This window comes from Mustela erminea, chromosome 9 (assembly GCF_009829155.1).
Source record: "Mustela erminea isolate mMusErm1 chromosome 9, mMusErm1.Pri, whole genome shotgun sequence".
In the NCBI taxonomy this organism is placed as follows: domain Eukaryota; kingdom Metazoa; phylum Chordata; class Mammalia; order Carnivora; family Mustelidae; genus Mustela; species Mustela erminea.
Window position 1 is genome coordinate 31781631 of NC_045622.1, and position 23761 is coordinate 31805391.

The following is a 23761-nucleotide window of genomic DNA, read 5'->3' on the forward strand; positions in this document are numbered from 1 at the left end:
ACAGCCTCAAAATGAAGAGTACTTGCTTCAAAACAGCAAAGTGTTCCTACCAAGAAACCTGCAAAAGCCTAAGTCAATTGACAGAAATTATTAGTGCCTAAAGGAAAAGTTGGCTTCTGGCAGTTCTCAGTATTTGTTGAGGGAATAAAATACACAACTTAGTCTCCATCAGTTGGTTGTCTGTATACAATAACAACTTATGTGTTAGTTTTGCTTTAATCATTTCCATCAATCAAGTCAATCAGTCAACTATTTCTTCCATGAACCAGACTAAATGTGGTACACAGAATCCAAACATATGATTAACAACAACAACAACAAAAGTTAATGTCAAACTACTTAATACCAAAAAATTCTAAGCTAGAAAAATAAGTCATTGGTATAAGTTATTTAGATAATCGTATCCAATACTAGTGATAGTAGTGATCTAAAAATTTCCACAGGGATGTAGGATGTTTCAATAAGACACTGCATGAATAAGATCAGATTTTCTTTAAGAAGGAAGATATTTTATATATTCATTTTAAAGCTATTTTAATGTACAAAAGCAAACATATTAACTAAATAAACTTCATCTGCTCTAAAACATAAATTATTTACAAATTCGCTTACTATTACTATTAATTAAGATAAAAATTACACTTAAAATCTTTTTCATTGTCCTGTGATCCCCAAATGTTGGCAAACTCAGCTTTGCTTTTGTGACTACTGGCTCGTTTTTCTTCCACTAGATTTTTTTTTTTTTTTAAATAGAGATTCTTTTTAGTCTAACACATTACTCTACCATATGAAGGTTTGTGCAATCTCCAAGTACAAGGTAATCGTGTAATGGTGAGAAGAGAAACTATGCAAACTCTATCTCCCAAAAGATACTTCTGTTAAATACTTGCATATTTTAAAGCTTGAAACTTTCAGAAGTGGCCAGATGCTAAAGTAGGCCAGTGCTAAGATAAGCATTTATTTCAGTTTGGAATCTACATGGTTCATAAGGGTAGTTCCATGAGAGACATAAAGATAGAGCACATTAACACATTAGTAATGTTTAATTCTCAAATCAGATTCTCAAAATAGAAATATGTTCAAGATTTTCACCTAAGCTTGAATTTCCCTTTTTATTGGGAAAGTTATTGTACTTGCATCCTTAAAAGGACAAAAAGCAGAAGATCCTCAAACTTTCCTCTCTTGCTAGTGAGAATCACTGAAAACTATAGTTTAGACAGTATTTAGTCAAAAGTTCCAAACTGGTTTCCATCAGGCAGTAATTGATATCTTTAGGTTAATTTGAAAGCAAAATAAAACAAGTAACACTTCACAAGTAGCTAAAATGTAAAGTCTCTGCTGTTGACTAGATTTAAATCTAGCCAGCAACACTAGATACCACATGATGACAAGAGTTTTTGGTGGAAATTAAAATAGGAATATGAATTAATGATTACTTTAACACAGTAAAAAAAAATCTTCCAAAATGGAGTAGAACAATTAAAAGACATTTCAAATAAAAAGCTGATAAAACCACTGAAGAGGTTCTAATATCTCAGATGAGAAAGCAGATTTAGATAACTTTGTTGTAATTGAAAAAAAAAAATCTTAGTATCCTTTGGTAAAGTCCTTTTTCTTCTTGTAAAGTAATACATAATTTAATAGGTATAGCAGGTTGGCTTCATGGCTCTGCTACCTGCACCGTCACTCAGGGTAACTAACTTAAAGGGTCTCCATACTTCGATTAAGGCTCTGTTCTCACTGTCTTGGAATTCTTATGAAGTTTTGACCAAGGGGCTCTGAATTTTTAGTTGGCACTGGTTCTCACAAATTATGTAGCTATGCCTTTGTTGTCTTCTAGTATTGATTATTTCCCCTAAAAGACTGAAAGTTACCCAGCGAGCTTTACTTTTTTAGTGTTTCTCATGCTATTCCCAAAGATGCCTCTCACACTAGTGGCCATAGGACCACACAGAGGGCTCTTCATCTTTCCATCTACATGCCTAGCTCAGAGCTTATATTCGAGGAAAAAAGCTTTCTTCAAAAGAAAAAAAGTAGAATTGAATTGATGGAAAGTTTAAAGCAAATAAAACTGAAAGAGAAGTTGAACACCAAGTTGAATAAGAAAGGGTGAATGATTAAAAATAGATCTCTCAATAAATTACATCCTAAGGTGGAGTCTTTCTTCTCAAATTTGATTTAATAAACATCAGATTCATTCTGTAAGTTGTAATGCAGGAAATGAAAATTGTCCAAGTTTTGAGAAAGAAGAGCATATAAGGTATGCATTTAGGAGGAGCCAAAAGATTATTGATTATTCTTTGGCTATCCCAAGAGTTCTTGAACTACTGTTTTATATTAACAAACAGAGTAATATGAATATAAAATTTAATGAAGAAGTGAATTTTTAAACTCTTTTGTCCCTGGGTGGAGTAAATAGAACTCTTGCTCTGATCCCAGTTACTGCTAAACACATTTTATTCTTTAAACCATGATAGTTTCCTGCTCTTATATTAGCTTGGGGAAACATATTCCTAATATTTATTTTTATAAAATAAAATAACAAAAAACTAACACTCCGTTCTCTGGAGTTTTAATATTGTGTTTAACCAACTCTCATATTGCTTGGGAGTATCGGTTCTTTACAGATCTTGTATCCTCCCGTGTTACTCTTAATGATCAATCTCCTTTGCCCTAGAAACATAATACAGTTCTATCTATCTGTAAAGAGGTTCCCATAACATCGTCTAGCCCTACTTTCTGTTTTGTTGCTATAGCACCCTTGAATAAGTGACTTAAATTGTGCACAGATGTCCAGGTGTGGCTTGAACTTCTCTTTGTATTTCAGCAAAATCAGTTATTTTAACATATTTGTTACTTCTGTTGTGGCTTTCCAAATTATTTGTGGTGCTGTGATAATGCTGGTTCACTGAATATTAAATATACAAGAGCAGGTGATTTTATGCTTCAGATAATTAAAGGAAAATTCAATTTTTGGAGGATGACAAGAATAGTGGAAAAGAGGTGAATAATAGAACTGACATTCACAAGCAAAATGAAGAAGCAGTGGAAACAAGCATTTTGGGGAAATACAGCTTTAAAATAGTGAATGGGTAGAGAAGCGGGAGACATTACTAGTTAGGAACACTCAGATTTTAAGCAGGCAATGACGAGGTCTTAAGGCTACACACCTGAGCTCCAATCTGATGTTCCTAAGAGGCTTGGAGAAAAATTTCAGGACTTGATAAGAGGTACAAAAGTATTTCAAAGACTATATTTAATGGGAAAGGGGATGATAAAAAAGTAGCTTCTATCAATCTTGAGGAACACAGATTTAATCTCCTAAATCCCCACTAAAATAGAATTACAGGGTTATAGAAACTTATCCCTGGCCACCCAAGAATGTTCCTCATACCCAACACTGAGCGAAGTGAACTGCTGAGACAATCCAATGATGGTATTCTATAGGAAGATGTATGAGGAATTGTCTTTGCTCTTCCCATTTTTATGTGACATATACTTGAATAAATGCACTTTAAGGATTCTGGTGCTCTAACTGTAGCCATCATTAGAAAAACTCCATTTAAATGCTCGACTTTGGTCCTGTGGCCTGTACTATTAGAATTTCCAGCTTTTTAAATCAATGAATGGGAATGGGAGAAAGAACAGCAGGGTAAAACTATTTTGAGTTTTATTTCACAACTCAACATGAGAAACTGCAAAAGTCAAGCATCCAAGTTCCTTAAATTACCAGGAGCTGTTAACATAAATAGTAAAAATAAAAAAGGAAGAACCAAAACCCCTAGTTAAGTTTTTAAATCTGTCTAAGACCAACCAGGGAGAAGAGGCAAGTTATTTTTACTAATTTTAGAGAAGTAAAGCAACTATGTAATAAAATATAGGTGACTTGATCAAACTCATTTTGAACGAAAGCTTGAGTTGAATGTTACATGAATATTCAGACAATAGAAACTTGCTTGAAATTTCTTTTGAGTGTAATTTTAACATTTATGCATTTTTGTCTTCTCCTAGGCATAAAGCCAAAGGCTAAAAGAGCAGAACACAAAAAGCTGAACCTGAATTATGTTCTAAACTCTGTTGAGTTTAATTTTACTTACAAAGCAGAATGTTGGTTTAAATTTGCTCCTTATAACCCTGTAAAAATACCTAGTTTCTTGTTATCAGCCTCTAAATTGTGTTATCCATTTAGAAAGCTCCAATTTTAGGAGCATCATTCTAAATTACTAGTCAAGTGCTACACAATAAATACACATAATCTAAAATAGACCACAACAAGAGAAGAAAGCAATTTTCCATAAATTTGACTGCAATATGGGGTTTGCAATTCCATGAACCTTATAACTTCAAAAGGCATAAAGGAAAAATTTTCATCTAAATGGGATACCATGAGGATGAGCACTTTAAAAGGTTGTTGTTTTGTAAAAGGGTAATAGAGATACACATTCTTGATATAAATTTGGAGAAAAGTTCAAATAACCTTTGGAATGGAACACACACACACATCAAAAAATGAACAAAATGCCACTCACTCAGATACACACTAGTATCAAAACAATATTTTACTTGGATCAATAATGGATGCACTAGCAAAAATCAATAAACGTTTGATAATACATACCACTAAAACAAAGAGATGATAAAACTTACTATATGCCTTATGTTTCCTACTCAAGATTTTTTTATATTAATGAATTCTTAAAAACTATGATTGGAAAACACTTCACGTAGATAAAAGACAAATCTAAAATACAAGTTTTTGCTATGGATTGTGAATTTTATTTGCAGAGATCATGCAAGGAGTCTTAGCATACAATACTCACATCACTCAAATGTAATTGTTTAAAATCAAAAAAAGGAGGGACAGTAGGAGAGATTCTGGTAATGTTCTAGCTGTTGTCTTGAATTTAGTTTCATGGTGTATTCACATTTGATTTTTCACTGAGTTATACACCTGTATACAAATATTTTGTGGAATTTTCTGTAGGTATATTGTATCTCAAGCTAAAAAAAAAAAAAAACAAGAAAGAAGAAAAGAAGAGAAAGGAAGGAAGGGAGAGAGAGGAGGGAAGGAAGGAAGGAATGATGGAAGGGAGGAGAGAAGGAAAGAAAAAAGTGAGGGAATAAGGAAAGAGAGAAAGAATATGCATGCTAGGAGCTGCATTTCCCATACTGGGGAATAATGTGCTAAAAGAAATTTGTGCTACAGTCATTTACTTAATTCAAATAAGATGTAACTTTATAAGGTTGCAGAATTTGGCAGCCCAGTTCATAGTGGAAACCACTTAACTGTCATTTATGCACAGACTCTGTTTGATATTTTCATACTTAAAAAGTCCCTGTCACTGAACAGTTGCAAACGCCATCGTATTAGGCGTGCTGTTTTCCTGTTTGGGGAAGCAGAATTTAGAAGTTAGTGGAGGGAAAAAAAAAATGCCTAGGGGTTCCATTAGCTTTGCATTTGAAAAACACATCAACACACAAACAAATTTTATCTCTGTAGTCCAAGTATCTGTGATTCAACTGTTTAAAATTTGTTTGGCATTAAGTTGGTGAAACACTAAGTGACCACTTACTACTAAAGGTGTTTTAGACCCTGCAGTTGGATCTGTAGGTTTTGTCTGTTACTAAGAAGCAATTTTCCATGTAATTTTTCAAAGACAAAAGGTTAAGCAAAAATGACATATATTGTAAAATTGAAAGTAAAATGCACAGTCCTGATGTGCTCAAAGTCCATGCATTTAAATTCCTTTGTATGATAATTTATGGTGATCATGTCTTCAGACTGCACTATTAGCATACTCACCCCTAACCAGAAGTTCTGCCTCATCTGACACACTGTCTGCTGTGGTCTGTACCCTGCAGCCATATCTCCCAGCATGCATCAGAAGGATGTTCCTGATCATTAAATCTGCAGAGGATGCTTGCTGAAAGAGGGATGAAGTGCCAGTTTAAAATGTTGCAAATCTGCCTAGTTCAAGGTGGTTTAAGGGGAATTTTGTACATTCAGTCATAGGGCCTATTTTTGTCCTTACAATTTATATGACAACAATACAGAAATCAAACATGCCCTATTTTAAGAAAGACATGGAAGTTATGTTTTCAACAATTGCTAATAAAGAATTTGAACATTTAATATTTTATATAATGATTTAGCAGCTACCATATTTAATAAATATTTAAATATCCATAAACATCCTATATTTAAAAGGATAGGAAAAATAATCAGTGCTTTGACATTCTGAGACAGGCCTATACAGTGGCAAGACAATAGTTTTGAAAGGAATAGCAACTTGTGGAAATTATGAGAAAATAGCACTTAAAAGATTATCTTGTGCCACTTTATTAAATGATTGCTTTTGTAAGTACACTGTAGACAACAGGATGAGAGTGCATAGGTGAAAGATTGCTGTTCCCAAAGCCATGTGCCTTTACTTAACAAAGATTTATTCCTCCCATAACCACCACCATCAGGGAGTAAGGTCAGCCTGAATTTCTGTTAATCAATGTAGTTATAAAACACAAAGGATGTTCAAAACACTTGGTTCTTGTTGGGAGCAAGATGATTAGAACGTAGTTGAAGAACAACTGCAGTTAAAGAGATCAATAAGTACCAGGGAAAATGTCTTCTAGATATATCAGTTCATGGGATTAGTGATGATCGTAAACATTAGAATGTTGGGTGCAGGCTTTCATTACTTAATCTTGGCTTTCATTTACTCTATCCGAAAAGACAGATTTTTATGTGTGAGTGTGAACATCCAAATATTTGGAATCCACAACTCATAAGGTATTTTTTCAGATAATGATATAGCAAAACTCCAATATACTCTTCAGTTTTCATGTTGCAATCAAAAACAATTGACTGGAATGAACATAGATGCATACAGTTTGAAATAACATTTTCAAAGAACTCAACACTTCTCTTTAACAGTTGTTGAGCATATGAAAGGATGTTTAATGCAAGCCAAAGAGAAGCACTTCAAATTAGAGATCTTTTCTTTTTTGATGGAATAGGTGAATTACCTTAAAAAAAGGTGCATTTGTTTACTTAGAGGGCAGTATTCCAATAATTATTTGAGTTTAGTTGCTTGCATTTATTTTGATATAGACCAATGGGTCATACAAAGATCATAAAAGTTAGAGGAATTTCTGGAAATTCTTTGGACTCTTTTCTCTTTCCTTAGAGTTCATTGGAAAATTTTGTGAAATCATTGAAGTTTTGGCCTCTCAAACTGTGTGTATTTATTTAAATGAAATGCTTAACCCTGTACTGTTTTAAACCACTTCTTTCTGGTATTTCACTTCTGTTTTTTTTTTCCCCCCTTTACATTAGTCTTATGATAGTAACTCTAAGAGTATTGAAGTTTTCTCTCATGAAATAATTGTTAAGACGTACTCTGGTTTAGTCATTTACAAGGGAAGGTTTCATGTTGAGAATGCATTAAAATGTCATAGCAATTATTTCAAAGAATGTAATATTTATCCAGAGAATGTCCTATGCCATTAATTTCCTTAGGATAAGTTGGTACTCTTAAATTAATTTTCTCATCAATACTGGACTAAGTGTTTATTTCTTTCAAATCTGAAGAGGAAATTTATACTTTAAAACTCTTATTTAATATGGAAAACAAAAGCAAATTACAAGCATTATAAGCTATAATTCAGTTTCAAATTAACATAACCTAATACTTACAAGTTAGCTTTGGTATATTTACCACTTTATGTAGTATGGGTCCATCTTAGGTGTGAAAATTTCTTTTTCCCCTTGGATTTCAAAGAAACTGTCCTAATAGGGTATTCAAATTAATCAGGAATCAATAGGCACACTCTGAACTCAGAATGGGGCCCATGTCTAATGGAAAATTCAAGGAGAGGTCCAAAAAATCAGAAGGGACTTTATTATTTCCAGAAATAATGCTTATGAAAGACTGTGCTTGCTGATTTTTGTTTTGTTGTTTTTTTATTGTCTTGTCTATTTTTCTCATATAACAGACTGGCTGGGGTAGTTTAACAGTGGAAAATATGATTATAAGTCATTTTTCAGGCTCACATTTTTGAGAAATGTGATAAAAAATGTGATAAATGTGATAAATGATAAATGATAAAAATCACATTCTTAGGATTAAATAATTGATTGTCTTATTTTCTAGAACTTTTTCTTCCCAAATTATTGATTTCTTTTTGTCCTGGATAAAAGTCCTCAAACCTCTGTCCTCTCTGCTGAATTATAGTAAAAGAAAAACTTAATTGGATTAAGATGAGTCTTCACTAAAAATAACAAAAAGATTCAAGGAATTCAGGAGGGTGAGGTATAGATTATCTTTCCTATGCTGTCCTTTACTCGGTTCCTGCAATTAATAGTGTGCAATACTTTATTAACTGCCTGAAACTACATCACCATCTATCAGGAATAAAAAATCTGCAGCTCATTGCATTTCTGTCAATGTCAAGACTATCTGAGGAGTTGAAATAGTCTCATTTTGGCCTCATCCCTTCTCTTTTGGATTATACCTATGTTACATTTTTACAATTCTAAACAGGGGAGATTAAAAGTAAAATGAACGGATTGTGAACACTAAACCTATATCACCCGTTCAGTAGATTCACTGATCTTTCAAGAGAAGTAATGAGAAGAATTCATGTGGGAACCCATTATACTTAATCTTGGTCCACAGTATGCAGTTCCTGAGAAAAAACCTCCACAATTTAGTGCACTTTTAATGAAATGGTTACTTAACAACAGATACTTGCTTTCTTAAGCTTAAACCTCATTTTCACTTTTTCTGTCTTAGGAGTTAGTCTCTCTTTTTTTGTTTGTTTGACACTTACTTTATACCCCGTCTTTTCTTTGCTGCTTTTCTGGCTTTATGAATAAATAGAGTTACATGTTGCTGCAAATGAACTTCCCCATAACCAGTACTTAACATAATGCTCCAAGCATTGTGCACCTAGCATGGTGCATGCCACATAGAGGGAGCTCAATAAATATTTGTTGAATGGTTGAATAAAATGAAGACTCTTTATGAAATAAGCTGTTAGATTTGTGATGGGCATAGCACAATGCAAAGACTACTCAAGTCACTATATTGTATACTGGAAACTAGTGTAACATTGTATATTAACTGTACTTCAATAAAAAAAGAACAAAGAAAGAAGCTATATGTTCACCACCTATGAGAGCAGTAACATGGCTAAGTCATTTACATCTCTTGGTCACAAAGTCTCACTAGAGCAGTTGCTAGATTATCATTAATTTTTATTTATGGTTTTGAAATAAAACAGGAACTGTCATCTTTCCACTCAAGTCCAACTCTTTATTGGCTTTCACTTTGACTAAATGTCCTGTTCATCCAACATAAGACTGCTAGATTTCCTAAGAAATGGGAGAACATATAACTTTACTGTTCAAAGTGTTTGCTGGCTCCTATTACCTTGCAGATAAAGTCTAATCTCCTCACTCCAATATAGAAGGCTCCTCAGAACATGATACTGCCTCCTATGACAGAATCCTGTGCTTCTATAAACTTACTCTGAAATTTTCTCATCAATGGGACTACTTCCCATAATTCTGCCTGTTGTTCTGTTGCAGATGCTCTTTATTCTTTCTTTCCCTGAGAAAATACTTTTGGACAGCTCAAATGCTTTCTCCTTGGTAAAGCCTTCCTGGATTTTCTGGACTAGGCTTCATTAGTTCTACCATTGTTTAGTTATGCTTCAAAAGCATTTTGCTCATGTCTCTGAAATAGCACCTGACATTCTTGGAAGTCACCCCCAAGGTCTACTATAGACAGTCTCAGAACTGAGCTTGGTGCTAAAGTAGCCAATGATCACTGGGTGAGCTGACAAATGCACGAATGACTTGCTTTCTTCCTTCTCTGTGCCTGACATAACTCTTCTCTCCCCTCTTTTTTGCTTTCAAAGAAGTTAGGATGGGAAATGAGAAAAAGATTGTGGAAAAAGACAATGGGAAAGGGTACCTAAAGAATATATACAGATTTTAGGAAGACACAGAATTGTGTGAATTCCTGCTCTCCCATTTATAATTTTTTTATTAGCATATAATATATTATTTGCCACTTATTAAATTTTTAAGTTGGGGAATTCCTGTATCATGTGAACTTCTCTCACAGCAGCAATGTGATAATGCAAGTTAAGCCCATAGCAATATTTGGCACATAGTAAGTTTTTGATATATGTTATCTATTAAAGGGAACTATAATTACACTCTTAAATGAGACAAATCTTTAATTGGTATTCACTCCTTCAACAAATGTCTATCAATATTTTCCATAGATATAGTAAATTTTCTGGTTTTATATATATAGATATCTATCTATCTATCTATCTGGTTTTATATATATATATTTTCTGGTTTTATATATATATGAGATTATAGAGAGGAGATTATATACATTATATATGTAAGAGTAAGAGAGGAGATTATATATATACACACATTATATATATGTAATATACATTATATACATTATATATATGTAAGAGTAAGAGAGGAGATCATATATATGTATGAGATTATAGAGAGGTGATTATATACATTATATATATATATAAAATATATTCAGGTCTTCTGAATACATATATATATGTATGAGATTATAGAGAGGCGATTATATACATTATATATATATATAAAAAATATATTCAGGTCTTCTGAATACATATATATATGTATGAGATTATAGAGAGGCGATTATATATATTATATATATAAAATATATTCAGGTCTTCTGAATATATTTTATATATAAAATGTATATAATCGCCTCTCTATAATCTCATACATACATATATGTGTGTGTGTGTGTGTGTGTGTAAAATCTCCTCTCTTACTCTCTTATAAGGAAACTACTGCATTCAGAATAAGAAGACCTCAATTCTAGCCTTAGTTTAGCAATTTCCTGGCCCTACAACTCTGGGAGACTCACTCTATTGGAATAATAACAACTGCACTGCCTCTTTCATGAGGGAAATCAAGTGAAACAAAGTACATACATACATACATACATGAACTATTGGGAAATGCTTCAAAAGTGTAAAATACTCTTAAAGCATTTTTTTTTTCAGCAGGATTTAGCAGATTTCTGTGCACATACTAAGCACTCTGAGAATGTTCAAGGAATGAATCATCTAAACAAGATAGCTTAAATTGAGTATTCTTGTAAACAGGGCTCATGCTGAATGGCTCAGTCAGAAGACTATGGGGATGGCAGTTTCTGTGCCCTCCTTGAGGGTTTATTTAATTTTCTCAAGGGGCTCACATAGGGTATTTCCAGCACTTCTATCCCCTAACAGACATACAAATCTTCTCTACATTTGCAGAGACATACATTCTTCTCTACAAAGCAAAAGTAAGATAGCATATAAATTCTGTGTGATGTGGTTTTAAAAATATTTTCTAACATAAAAAAAACTAGGTGTCAGGTATGAGACATGGATTATTAGATATTATCAATGTTATTGGCATAAACTCTTGATTATTAACAGATTTCCCTGGCATAGTATTTCTTTTTCCTTGAGGATGATTTGTTTCAAATACCCTATCATGATAAGTTATAAAAAGAAAAATGTATATTATTTCCCATTTTTTTTCCTTAAGCCTTTATATAATAGGGTTTACATTCATGATGGTATGGGTTTTATTATATTTTTAAAGAAAGCTGATATTAAATTGCATGCCTAAAATAGAAAAATTAATTGCTACTAGTGAAAAAATACTAGACAAAATACTATTTGACAAAAATATTTATGTCTAAAATGATGAAATAGTCAGTGAATCCAACAAGTGAAGACTAAAAATAGGTAAAAATGGCTCTCATATCCCATTACTATGAATTTGGTATTTAATTTCCAATACCCATTCAAATAATATACTTTTAAGTATTAAGAAAAATGCAAAAAAGCTTTACTTGATGACATAAGTTAAAGATGAATGAGTTGAAACTCTTTGATGAACTCGGAATAGCCAGATACCCAAGCTGGATCACTTAGCATTATAAGCACAAAGTCATAAATTCATGGAATAGGTCCACTATCTTGGTTAAAATGAAGATTAGACATTAGGAAGCAGCTCAAAGCAAGAATATACAAGACAAGTTACAATTAAATTTTAGTATAACAAATTTAAAAATAAAAATGTCAAGTCATATTTATTTCCTCAATGATAAAATTGGATATATGAAGAATAATGAATGAATGACAAAGTGATGTGTGTATCACATTCCTCCTTTCCCAAGTAGACATATAGGGCTGGAGAATGTGATATTTAATATGTCAGTCAATGTCAGACTTAGGTGGTGAGTTTATTCCCTAATTCTTGAAAAATGTCTTTGGTCTGAACATATGTGCATTGACTCTCTTTTCCCAAGCAATCAGGTAAAAGGGCATTCCTTTATTTATGATTGACATAAATGATCAAGATAAAAGGATCATGCTATACACTGTATGTGGACCCCAGCCCCCCCAACACCCAATTCACATATTGAAATCTAATCTCCAATATGATGTGGTATTTGGAGGTGAGGTGTTTGGGTGGTATAGTATGAGTGGGAGTAGTGCCATTATAAAAGAGACCCTAAAGTGTTCTCTTACCCCTTCTATCATGTGAAGATACAATGAGAAGATGACCATCTGTCACCAGACTGAATCTGTCAGTGCCTTGATTTTGGACTTCCCAGACTCCAAAACTGTGAGAAATAAATTTCTGTTGTGCATAAGCCACCCATTTTATGGTATTATGTTATAAGTTGCCTTGATAGACTTAAATAAGCCCTAATGCTGATAGTGTCATTTCTATACTAATCTAGCACCTCTAAGTTAAAAGAGGCATGAAATAGACAAAGTCATATAGGTTATCAGTCTATACTTTCTTGAACTTACTCTTGACTCCTTCCAATTGTTGCTAAAGTTTATCTTATATACCTGCTAAGAAAATCTGTTATATCCTCCTTTTATTGTTTATGCAATTATCGCTGATTAATTCAACTGATATTTATTTCTGTTGGCTATGCTAAACTTTGGTTATATATATATATATATATATATTTATATATATATATATAAAAATATATATATATATATATAGACTCTGCACTTGAATGTCTAGTTTAATGTAAGTTTGATTGAAAAAAAAACACAAGAATAGAGTGTGGAGTATCTTTCCTCATATTTGCAGCTAGGTTTGAAATAAATGTGAATAAGAGAAATAGGTATGTTACCTGATAAGTACAATACTCAAGATCCAAAGAAAGATATTTTCTCTTTCTGTGTGCTTCATATAGTAGTAACAATCATCTCATGAATACTGATTTCTAAATTTAGGTTTCTAATAGTAGTTTTCAAACCAGCTTCTTATATCCTCCATGTTATCCCCTGTCTCTCGCCCTTACCCATCTGACATACCATTGCTAGATCTGTCCTTCTTTAAGACTAATTTTATTTACGATTACAAAATCTTTACTGTCTATCTTTACTTATGGCCTACAAGGTGGCCCAACTTCTTAATGAGCATTTAAGGCTGGACTCAACCTACCTTGTCTCTCATTATAATGAAAAATATACTCTTTGCATCTTTCCTCAAGTGGTTCCTCAGTAACTGCCAAAGTCTCCATATTCTACCTCCTATGTTAAAGACTTTTTAAAATCTTCTTCTTCTTATTATTATTTTTTTAAAAGACTTAACTGACCACTAGGACTATTACATAATTTATGCGCCCCACTGTAAAGTGAAAACACAGATCCCCTTGTCCAAAAATGATTAAGAATGTCAAATTGGTGTCAAGTGAAGCACTACACCAAGCACAAGACTCTTCTCAGTGTGGGGTTCTGTGTATGAACACTCCAAGCCACACTGATATTGCCTGTGGTCTCCTGGAGTACATGCACATATTCTGTGAGGTGGTGCTCTTTGGAATAAATACGAAGGAGCAGGCATACATCTCTTTATAAATTGTACAATGTCTATATTTTCTCTACCTTAATGTTTGTATCTTTCTTTTTCAAAGTGAATTCTGGGGCTGCCTGCGTGGTTCAATCAGTTGAGCGTTTGTCTTGAATCATGATCTCAGAGTCATGACATTAAGCCCTACATGGGGCTTCTCACTGAGCATGGATTCTGCTTAGGATTGTCAAAAAAATAAAGTAAACCTTTCTCCCAATAGGGGCTCAGATTCACAAGCCCAAGAACAAGATTTGCATGCTCTACCACTAAGCTACCCAGGTATCCTCGTATCTTCCTTTCTACTCTATGTTGACTCGAGCTTTTTCTCAATGTATGTTGCATTAAAAAATAGAAATAGAAAAGATTACATCTTCTTAAGTCTTGCATTAAAAATTCAGTGAGGTAAAAAGTTGTTAATAATCCAGATAGAGAATAAATGTTTTTCTCTAAATTACACCATTGTCTAGTAATGGAATAATTTTAACTACCACTCACTGAGCTTATGCTTCTTAAATTACCTCTCATTGACGTTACATAAGGACAAAGAAATAGTCAGGAAACATTTTGTTCATTCATGCACTAATATGTGCTTTGTAAACAACTAGCAATGGCATGACCACTAGGAAAGCTCCAGAATTGTAAAACTTTATAGTAGGTATATATTTTATTTTATGAGAGCTCATGGCACATGTACCATTATAAAATTATTCATTCATTCACTTATCATTTGTTAGAGTATCTATTTTGTCTAAATAGGAAATTGCAAATACTTGGCACATTTCAAAGTATACCCTTCCTTACTCATAGTTAATATGCCTGAGCTTTGACCTAACCTATTCATCCTGTTCAACACAGAGCTTCAGTTGACTGGAGTTGATACAAGAGATAAAATCTGTCGTATCTGAACTGCACAGGCTACAAGATAAAATAAAAATTATACCTTTGAGAAACTCACAATGCAGTGTGAGTGGCAGAAAACTAGCTATAATACAATGTGATATGTTAAAGTAGTAAATAGTATAAAAAAAGCTTTGCTGGGTGTCTGGGTGGCTCAGTCAGTCGAGCATCAGACTCTCAATTTTGGCTAGGTTGATGATCTCAGGGTCATGAGATCATGCCCCTCATCAGGTTCCACACTCAGCAGAGTCGGCTTGTCCCTGGAGTTGCTCCACCTGCATTCTCTCTCAAATAAATAAATAAATAAAATCTTTAAAAAAAAATCACTGCAAAATATATCAATATTAGCATGGAAAGACAGTTAAAAAATCATTGGCTAACCAATTCCTACAGCAGTTGAGAAAACTGAGGGCTAAAAGGTATAGGTGACTTGTTCAAGGGCAAGTTAAGTGAGAAGATAGAAGAGCCTTGGGCACCTGACTCTCATCAAGACTACTTTTATTCTACTATTCTGCCTGTAAAACTAATCCTTATTTTGCTTAGACCTGTAGTCAATTTGATTCAACAGTATTAAAGCAAAATTTGGCAGGTGTGTCAAAATAAAATGGTTTCATTTTATAGTAACAACCATGAAAGTATTAGAAATTAGCTTTCCAAATAAACTACAGAAATATTCTGAGAGCTCATTCTTTTATGACTGTCTTTCATCTGCCATATCTAGACATGAAATGCTATATCTCCCTTTAAAATATCATAATCATCTTTCTGATAATACATATGACCCATCAACCTCATTTGTTCATGGCTTTTTCACCTTTCTGTGACTATTAATCCAGCATTGGGAGAATCTTCTATCTGTGAACCACAAATGACTTAAAAAAAAAGCCATTGACAGTTTATACTGTTGCATCTTTAGTTGAAGGAGAATTGACAACACTTGACTTCAAAGTTCAGAATTTAGACAGATCAATATTTTACTGATACGTCAATGTTTCTGTTCTCTTTTTTCTAGTCTCACAATATTCTCGATTTATATTGTAAGATCAACACTATTTTGTTATACCATCACATACAGAATAAATTTAGTTTCATTCTGCTACTGATTTTATACTGCAACATAGTCAATATCTGCATGCAAGTCTAGTCCCATTCTGGTTATGGGAAGAGTGATCGGATAGCCATCTGTGGGATTTCTATGCTTTCCCCAAAATCAGCAAATCCCCGGCAGAGAGACTATAGTAGTTCTCATCCCACTCATCAGTTAGGACTAGCATTGAACTGATATTGTTATAAAGTCTTAAAATGTCAGGCATATGGTTGATCACTCTGTTTCATTATTTTCACACAAAACTTTAGGAATGAGTCTGGAATGAGGCCACTTTGTTTGCATCTTTTTGTTTTACTTAGGTCACTTAGATGCAATTAACTTATCATCCTGGGTCTCTGGCATAATGGGGAAGGCCAGGGAGATTAATACTGCATCTAGAAGACTAAACCAGAAGAGATCTACCTGATCTAATCTACCTGATCTAATCTGTCTTTTCCCTGTCATTGGTTAATGACCCATTTGTTTATGATCTTAACTATTACTCCTCCTGGGGCATGGATTCTACTCCTGCCTTTGGATCCCCAACATCTCTCAAAAGTACAATATCACTGAATAATTGGAATAAAGCTTTAATGCTCCATATCTGAATTAAATTTAATATCTTGAGATTCTCTTCACTTCTGCCCTGCTAGTGTTTATTCTTTCCCATTAATTATTCCTTTTCTCTTTCAGCAAGAAATTGCATTAATTGGTGTTAAAATTTTCACTGAGTCCATGTGAGACCTACTCTATTTTAATATGGTTAACCATAATACTTACTGTATCAAATCTCTCACAATCTATTTTATACTACACTGGTGTTTTCTGTGCTTTGTGGTGACACCTTTTCCATATAATGTTGCTCAAAGAACTTACTAGGCCTAGGAGTTAGCCTCTTTTTTACTGTGGTAGATTAAAGATGTTCACATAGATTTTTCTACTTGTTCTATTGAGAGGTAAATTCTAACTTCCTAGTCCCCAAATCTGGTCTGGTATCAGTGACTTTTTGATTTAATAGAATAGGAAGAAATGATGTCTTGGAAATTCTGTGGCAATATCATAAAAAGACGTGCAACTTCTTCCTAGACCCCCTGGAACTTTTTTTTTTTTTTAATTCCCCTAGGGAAAACCAGCTATCATTTAAAAAGTCAGATTTTCCTGATGCTGTCATCCTACATAAAAAGGTTAAGCTATTTATGTGGAGAGATTTCATGGAGAAAGAAATCCAGAAATTCCAAGTTCTAACCATTCTAACCCAGCCACCAGACTTGTAAGACAAAAAAATAAAATAAAATCATCTTGGGCATTCTAGCCCTGGCAGAACTGGGAATCCATCTAACAGCCAGAATGGAGGTTTAAGGAACGTAGTATATACTGACCCAAGCAGACCATCTCCAGCCACTTGACTACCCTAGCTGAAGGCTCAGCCATTGTGGAAAAGATTCAAGTCATCCTTCGGTTTCAGGTCATCCTTGCTGTTAAGTAACAGCAAATTCCTGATATCCTGACCCACAAAATGGTGAGCAGCACTAAATAGTTGTCTGTTTATAACACTAAGTTTTGGAGTGCCTCATTGTACAACAGTGAATAACATAAAATGATTTTGTACCTGTAAGTGGGTGCTGTTGTAACTCAAGTCTAAACATGTGGCATTGGCTTTGGGGTTATTTTCAGAGGCCATGAGGACAATATTAATGGCAGCTGGGAGGATCTCAAGGAGACTAGTGATAAAGACTTGAAAAGCAGTGAGGAAATTATTATAGGACACTGAAGAGAAGATGAACCATCATGCAGTGTGGAAAAGTTAGGCAATACAGTCATCTGAGATGATGTGAACAACACACATTATTCAAAGTGAACAAACTTTGAATTTGCTTAAGGAACTATTTTTAGGAAGAAAACTAAAAGTACCAACAGGTTCCTTTTAGCTATATAAAGTAAGGTATGAATACAGAAAAATGAACCAAAAAGAGAGAATCACTCATTTTGAAGCAGAATACTAAGGAAATCTGAAGGAGCCAGGACTATAGATTCAAAAATAAAACACTTCTCATCTCCAGTCTCACCAAATGGTATGGGACTAGCAGAATAAGAAATGGCCTTGGCAGACATCAATACAGGGTGCTACAAGAAAAGCATGTCTCAAGGTAAAGACCAAGGTATGTGGGTATAAGACCTTTTGTTTATACTAGAATATTTTTCCACAGTAACCAGACCCCCAGTCCAAGACAGGGACGAACCCAAAGAAACTTGGTGGAGGCCAGGAAAACATTGAGAAGATGACAAATGGAGGCTGGAACAAACGTATTTGATTATGAACTGGCAGAAAAATTAGCAAAACCATTGCCTGTGGTAATGTGGAAGATACAAAAAAGTTCCTAATGAAATTATGGATTGAATTAAGATGATTTATAAGGAAAATGAGTATTAAAAGTATTAACTGCCTGACTTCTTTTAGTTACCTGTGATAATATATAAGAGAAGTGACTTGAGCTAAAAAAAGATCATCCCCAGGGAGAAGTTAGAGGAAATATTTCAAACCCAGAACTTGCTGGTTTGAAAAATAAGCTTATTTTTTATTTCATATTCTTGAGCTATAAATGGATGGAAAAAAGAAAAGGCCTTTGAATCCACTGAGTAAATATCACCCTAAAAGCCTTTTTAACTATATTTTGATCTTGTGAGTATCAACCATAATTGGAGTTCATTCTTAAAAAAATAAAGATGATATTCAATTCACTATATCCAGTGTCTAGCCCAGTGTCTGGCACATAGAAGCCTCTTCACATATATGGGAAAAATATGGCTTGTTATGGAATGATTGCTATGGAATGTGTTGACAGTTTGAAAGAAAAAATGAGCAAGAAGAGTGGAGAAACTTTAAACCTAAACTTTTTGCAAAAATATAATATTCCAAATGGAGTAATTAATTTTATATAAGAATTTCTAAAGATGAATTTGCCAGTTAAATACATAGCTGTTTCAAGTTTTCCTTCAAAATTCAAATTTTTCAGGTATTCATATCCTATTTGTAATATTATTAAGTATTTTAATAAGTATAATCTTCAATAAGCAGCTGTATTATTTCAACTATTGGCTTCATGAACAACTACTATTCTTTTCCTAGCTTAATTTGATAGTTATTAATGTTTAGGAACAAGATTCTAAAAAATACTTCAAGACTAAAAAATACTTCACTGTAAAAGAAAGCAATCTGTTTAAGCACTGTCCTTCACAGTCATGAAGATTCTTCTCATCACATCAAAAATACTTAGAATTTAGGGAATTTAAACACATCAATGTCAGAAAAGACTAACTGTTCAAACTATTGCTTAGACTGTGAGCTACAACAGCAATCTTTCAATGAAGATTCAAACAGAAGAATAGTTCTGTTAAAAGAAAAGGTCAAATTGAGTAAATGTATCAATCAAAAGCCAAGTATGAAAAGTTCAAGGTCAAGGACTCAGTCAAATTCAACTGACATTTTGAAAGCTAGCCAAGACATTTTATCACAGAAAACTCATTTTTAATAAGGATTTGTACTTACTTAACATATAAAAATCAGAGTTTACTCAAAATCTTAAAAATCATCATATTTTCCTACTTATCACTCTTCTTTAGTTATATTATACCGCTTCTGATATTTCAAGGAATATTTATAAGACTCTTCAAAATTTCACACCTGTGAACTGATAGCAAAACCAAGAATAATATATGCATATATATTTTGTTCTAAGATTTCATGTTACTAGGGCTTATATTTTTCATTATATGTGTCTTCGTGTGTGTGTATGTATGTGTGGGTTTATGCTAGTAAAAAAAATAAGACATGTTGACCCCTTTTCAAGAAAAAAGGACATTGTTCCATTTTCTAAGATTATTGTTGCTTTTAGAGGAAATCTTTATTTAGCTTTAGAGGAAATTTCAATTTTTTGTCAAAGTATTATACATATATAAATATATTTTTAGCCATAGAAAAATTTAGATTTGAGATTATTTTTCCATTTTGGAACTCTTTAAGCATAAAGATTTGTCTGATTCTAAGAACATCAGTAGAGTTTGAGGTATCTTCCATTAATCGAGTAGGTATGCAGTATTTAAAAAGGAAAATGTGATTTTTGAAGCTATCAATGTTCCCTCCTGAAAAAATGGTTAATGTGCATTAACATTTTAAAAAATTATTTCACTGTTATTGGATACCATATCTGGAGACTTTTTTGGATTTTGGTCTTTGAAAATCACAGAACCTCAAAATTAGGTAGATCATTAGGAGTCATTGACTCTAAACTTTTCACTTTGAAGATGAAGACTCAGAGAGGTGACATTACTCATCCAGTGTAATACAGCTAAGTAGGGACAAAGCTGGGCCCACATCAAAAACTCTCGAAACCCTCTTCCAACCTGATCTACCAATATTTTACTATATAATGATGTCACTGAGTAGCATAATTTGAAATCCTATCATTACTGTGAAAATTCTGAAGCATCTATTTAAAATAAAAATAGTTTATTATTTTACCCTGCAATTCATTCTTGGAAATCTATGCCATAGAAAGAAAATTATTAACATACATAGATACAGAGGGTTAGAAATGTTTCCTGTATCATTCTTCATATATGTCTCAAAACAGAAAACAAAGTTAATATTTATTAATAGGGAAATAGCTAAATAAATTGAGGTATACTCTACTGTGGACTATAATATACCTATTGAAAAGAATGAATTAGATATATATCAAATAGCATGAAGAATTTTCAGCAATTTTGAATAAGAGTAATGGGACACAGAACAAAGATTTAAAATATGTTTTAATTTAAAAACTAATAAAAATATTCCTGAACATATATAATTTGTCTAAGATCACAATAAAACAGAGGAAAATATAAGAAGTATAATATTAGGATATTAACAGGCTTAACTAGGTATGCCTTCTCAAGGCATCTGTTAACAGAGTCCTCATATTTTCTTTTGCTCAATGTCAGACTAGTCTAGCACTATGGTTGTATGTTAGCATCTATAGCTGTGTTATGTTCATCTTCATGTGATCCATTGCTCTCCATATATTCTTTAAAAAGTGTCTTTGTAAAGACACTTTGCATATTTTAATCTTAGGGAAACTGCTTCAATATTGTCTTGGTATTATCTGCTCTCCATGTTGCTCAATCCAGCATAATTGTGTAAATGCTGGTAGCTACATTCAAACCTCAAAAGCATACTACCTTGCTCTTAACATTAATAAATACTAGTGGGGGGGCGTCTGGGTGGCTTGGTTGATTAAGTGGCTCTCTTGGGCTCAGGTCATAGAGCTAGCAGAGAGTCTGCTTCTCCCTCTACCTCTGCACCTCCCCTGTGGTGTGCACGCTCTCTCTCTCAAATAAATAAATAAAATCTTAAAAAAAATTAGAACTACTGGTGGGTAACATTGATGACATAGTATATGTAAAACATGCGATAATAGATGAGACCTCAATGGCTGGCTAAGAATTTCTAGACACATGGAAGATAACATTTTATAACTGTTGTTCAGATCTTCAGATTTGACTAGAGCTTATTTGAATTGAATTTGAATGAATCTTCTGGTATATTAAGCCATTCAGTTGAATTGACTTTTCAAGTCCCTTTGATTTCATGTATTAAGATTATAATCATTACTAAATAAGAAATTCTTGGAGGATTTCCTGAAGAACTTTCATGATATTTATGGTACTCTTTGGTGTTACCAGCTAAAAATTAACCTCATGAAAAGTTAATTTTCTGCCATTATGTTCACAGATGGACCCTTCACCTTTGAGTAGAACTTCAACAAAACTTTCTAATGTGCACTATACTAATTATAAACTTTGTCAGGTTTTGCATTTCTTAATATACCTTAGTCATCTTTGTTTTTGTCTTCAAATATATTTTAGAAGTTCCCTATTGATATATTTCATATAAAACAATTATTGAATGTATAACTTGAAAATGATATGATATTGAACTAGTTAATTTTTTCATCTTTACTGTTTTCCTTGGATTAGTCTACTGTTATTATTGTTTTATAGGATAAGCTCTTCATTTAATTCTAGATAGTGAGCAGTTTTATAAATATTTCCATTCTCTTCGGTAGTTTAAGCTGTAGCAAAATCAGTGATAACAAAAAATTATGATGCCAACCATTCGTTAATGAGAAACAACTGGAAATGTTGGCCGAAACAGCCTATGAATTTATTTTGGGTTTGGAATATTCAGTATGTCCCTCTTTTTAGATATATTTATAATCTTCTCATCATTCATTAATAATAAATATGCTTTTGTTCTTATCAAAATATAACTAAAGCACAAAAGTCACTACAACCAATTTTTGAAGAGATACTTAACATGGATTATTTTAGGATAGATAAAGTAGCATATATTGTAAATATCTTCAGAATATGCTATGTTTCTGAAATGCCAATTAATTCATTTTTAATTAAACAAACTAATCTTTTTCTGTTAATTTCTTTTTTCTAACTGTTGCCTATTTTCTATTAACAGGTAAAGGGTTAAAATTTCCCAATATTTTAAAAAGTAGAATACAAGGCATATAAAACAGAAAAATGACTTTCTATAGTCACATCAAGCACTTTGACTGGCTTAGTTCAATAAAGATGAATCAATTCAGATAGTGACTACATACAGCAGTTGATATAGTTTGTGTTGGTGGTGACAGCATATGTTATTTTAGTGTTGTGCAAATGATTGTTCCCTAATGCTCATTTTCCCCCTACATAATATCACATATATAATCTAGCTTTTTGTTTCGTCTTAAAAAATGATACCATAGGTGAAGTTAAGGATCACTTGGACCTGATAATTATTAGACTGTGGGATAGACTGTTGCAGTAATGGCCCCAAAGATTTCATGACTTCTTGGATCCACACCCCTAAGCAACCCTCTCCCATACTCACTGCACCTCACAAAGTGAGTTGCATTTGTCAATAAGACATTAGCAAACCTGGAACCAACCGATGTTTGCAATGTGCATGTGCATTGGAGACTGCTATTTTGGACCCTATAACAACCATGTGGCATAACCTGGGCTAGCCTGCTATAGGGTGGGAGACCACTTAGAGCACACACATAACATCCTAGCTGTCTTTCCCTCAGACAACTCCTAGTGGACCCGATAGCTGACTGCAGATGCATATAAAAGCCCACATGAGAAGAGGAGAGAAAACAACCAAGCCCAGCATAAATTACTGATCCATAGAATTGGGTCATAAATTGTGTGAAATTCTTTTTGCAGCAAAAGCTAACAAAACAAATATTGGAAATGTAATTGAGTGAGGCTTTTGTGGATCCTGGGAAGGGGGTTGCAACTTGAAGAATTGTAAAAAATCATGGCCAGAGGACAGATGGTTAGTAGATTGCAAAAATACCGCAATACTTTGCAGTTCTTCCCAGCAAATATTTCCTTCCTTACTCTTTGGATCTGATAAGGCCTTATAATCGAATGTGACAGAGTGATGTTGAACAAGTCCTGAGCTTCAGCCTAAGGGATCATGATGCTTCTGCTCTCAGACCTTGGAACTGTGAGTCCTCTATGTGAACAACCCTGGGGTAGCCTGTTGGATGATAAGAAACACATGGTCCATTTGCCTAGTGGCGAGCTAATCCATTATTGTTAGTGCCTCAAAGCTGACTAGCAGGTGACTACAGATGCATGAATGATTCTTGCTGAGACCATGAACTTAGCTCTAACTGCTATTCTATAAAATCACGAGCTAAATAAATGATGGTTTGAAGTCACTAAGTTTTTGAGTGAATTATTTTGCAGCAAAACCTAATAAAAATAATACT

General features: G+C 33.3%; 1 protein-coding gene across 2 annotated transcripts in view; it reads right to left on the minus strand.

Annotated features, from left to right (window-relative positions):
• The window catches only part of CNTN5 (contactin 5), a 1363702-nt gene that overhangs the window by 124437 nt on the left and 1215504 nt on the right, over window positions 1-23761 (minus strand). For both annotated transcript variants that reach the window (XM_032358816.1, XM_032358817.1), the window contains one exon: window positions 5804-5924. In XM_032358816.1, the coding sequence (XP_032214707.1) occupies window positions 5804-5924 (121 nt within the window). The remainder of the gene's footprint in view (window positions 1-5803; window positions 5925-23761) is intronic.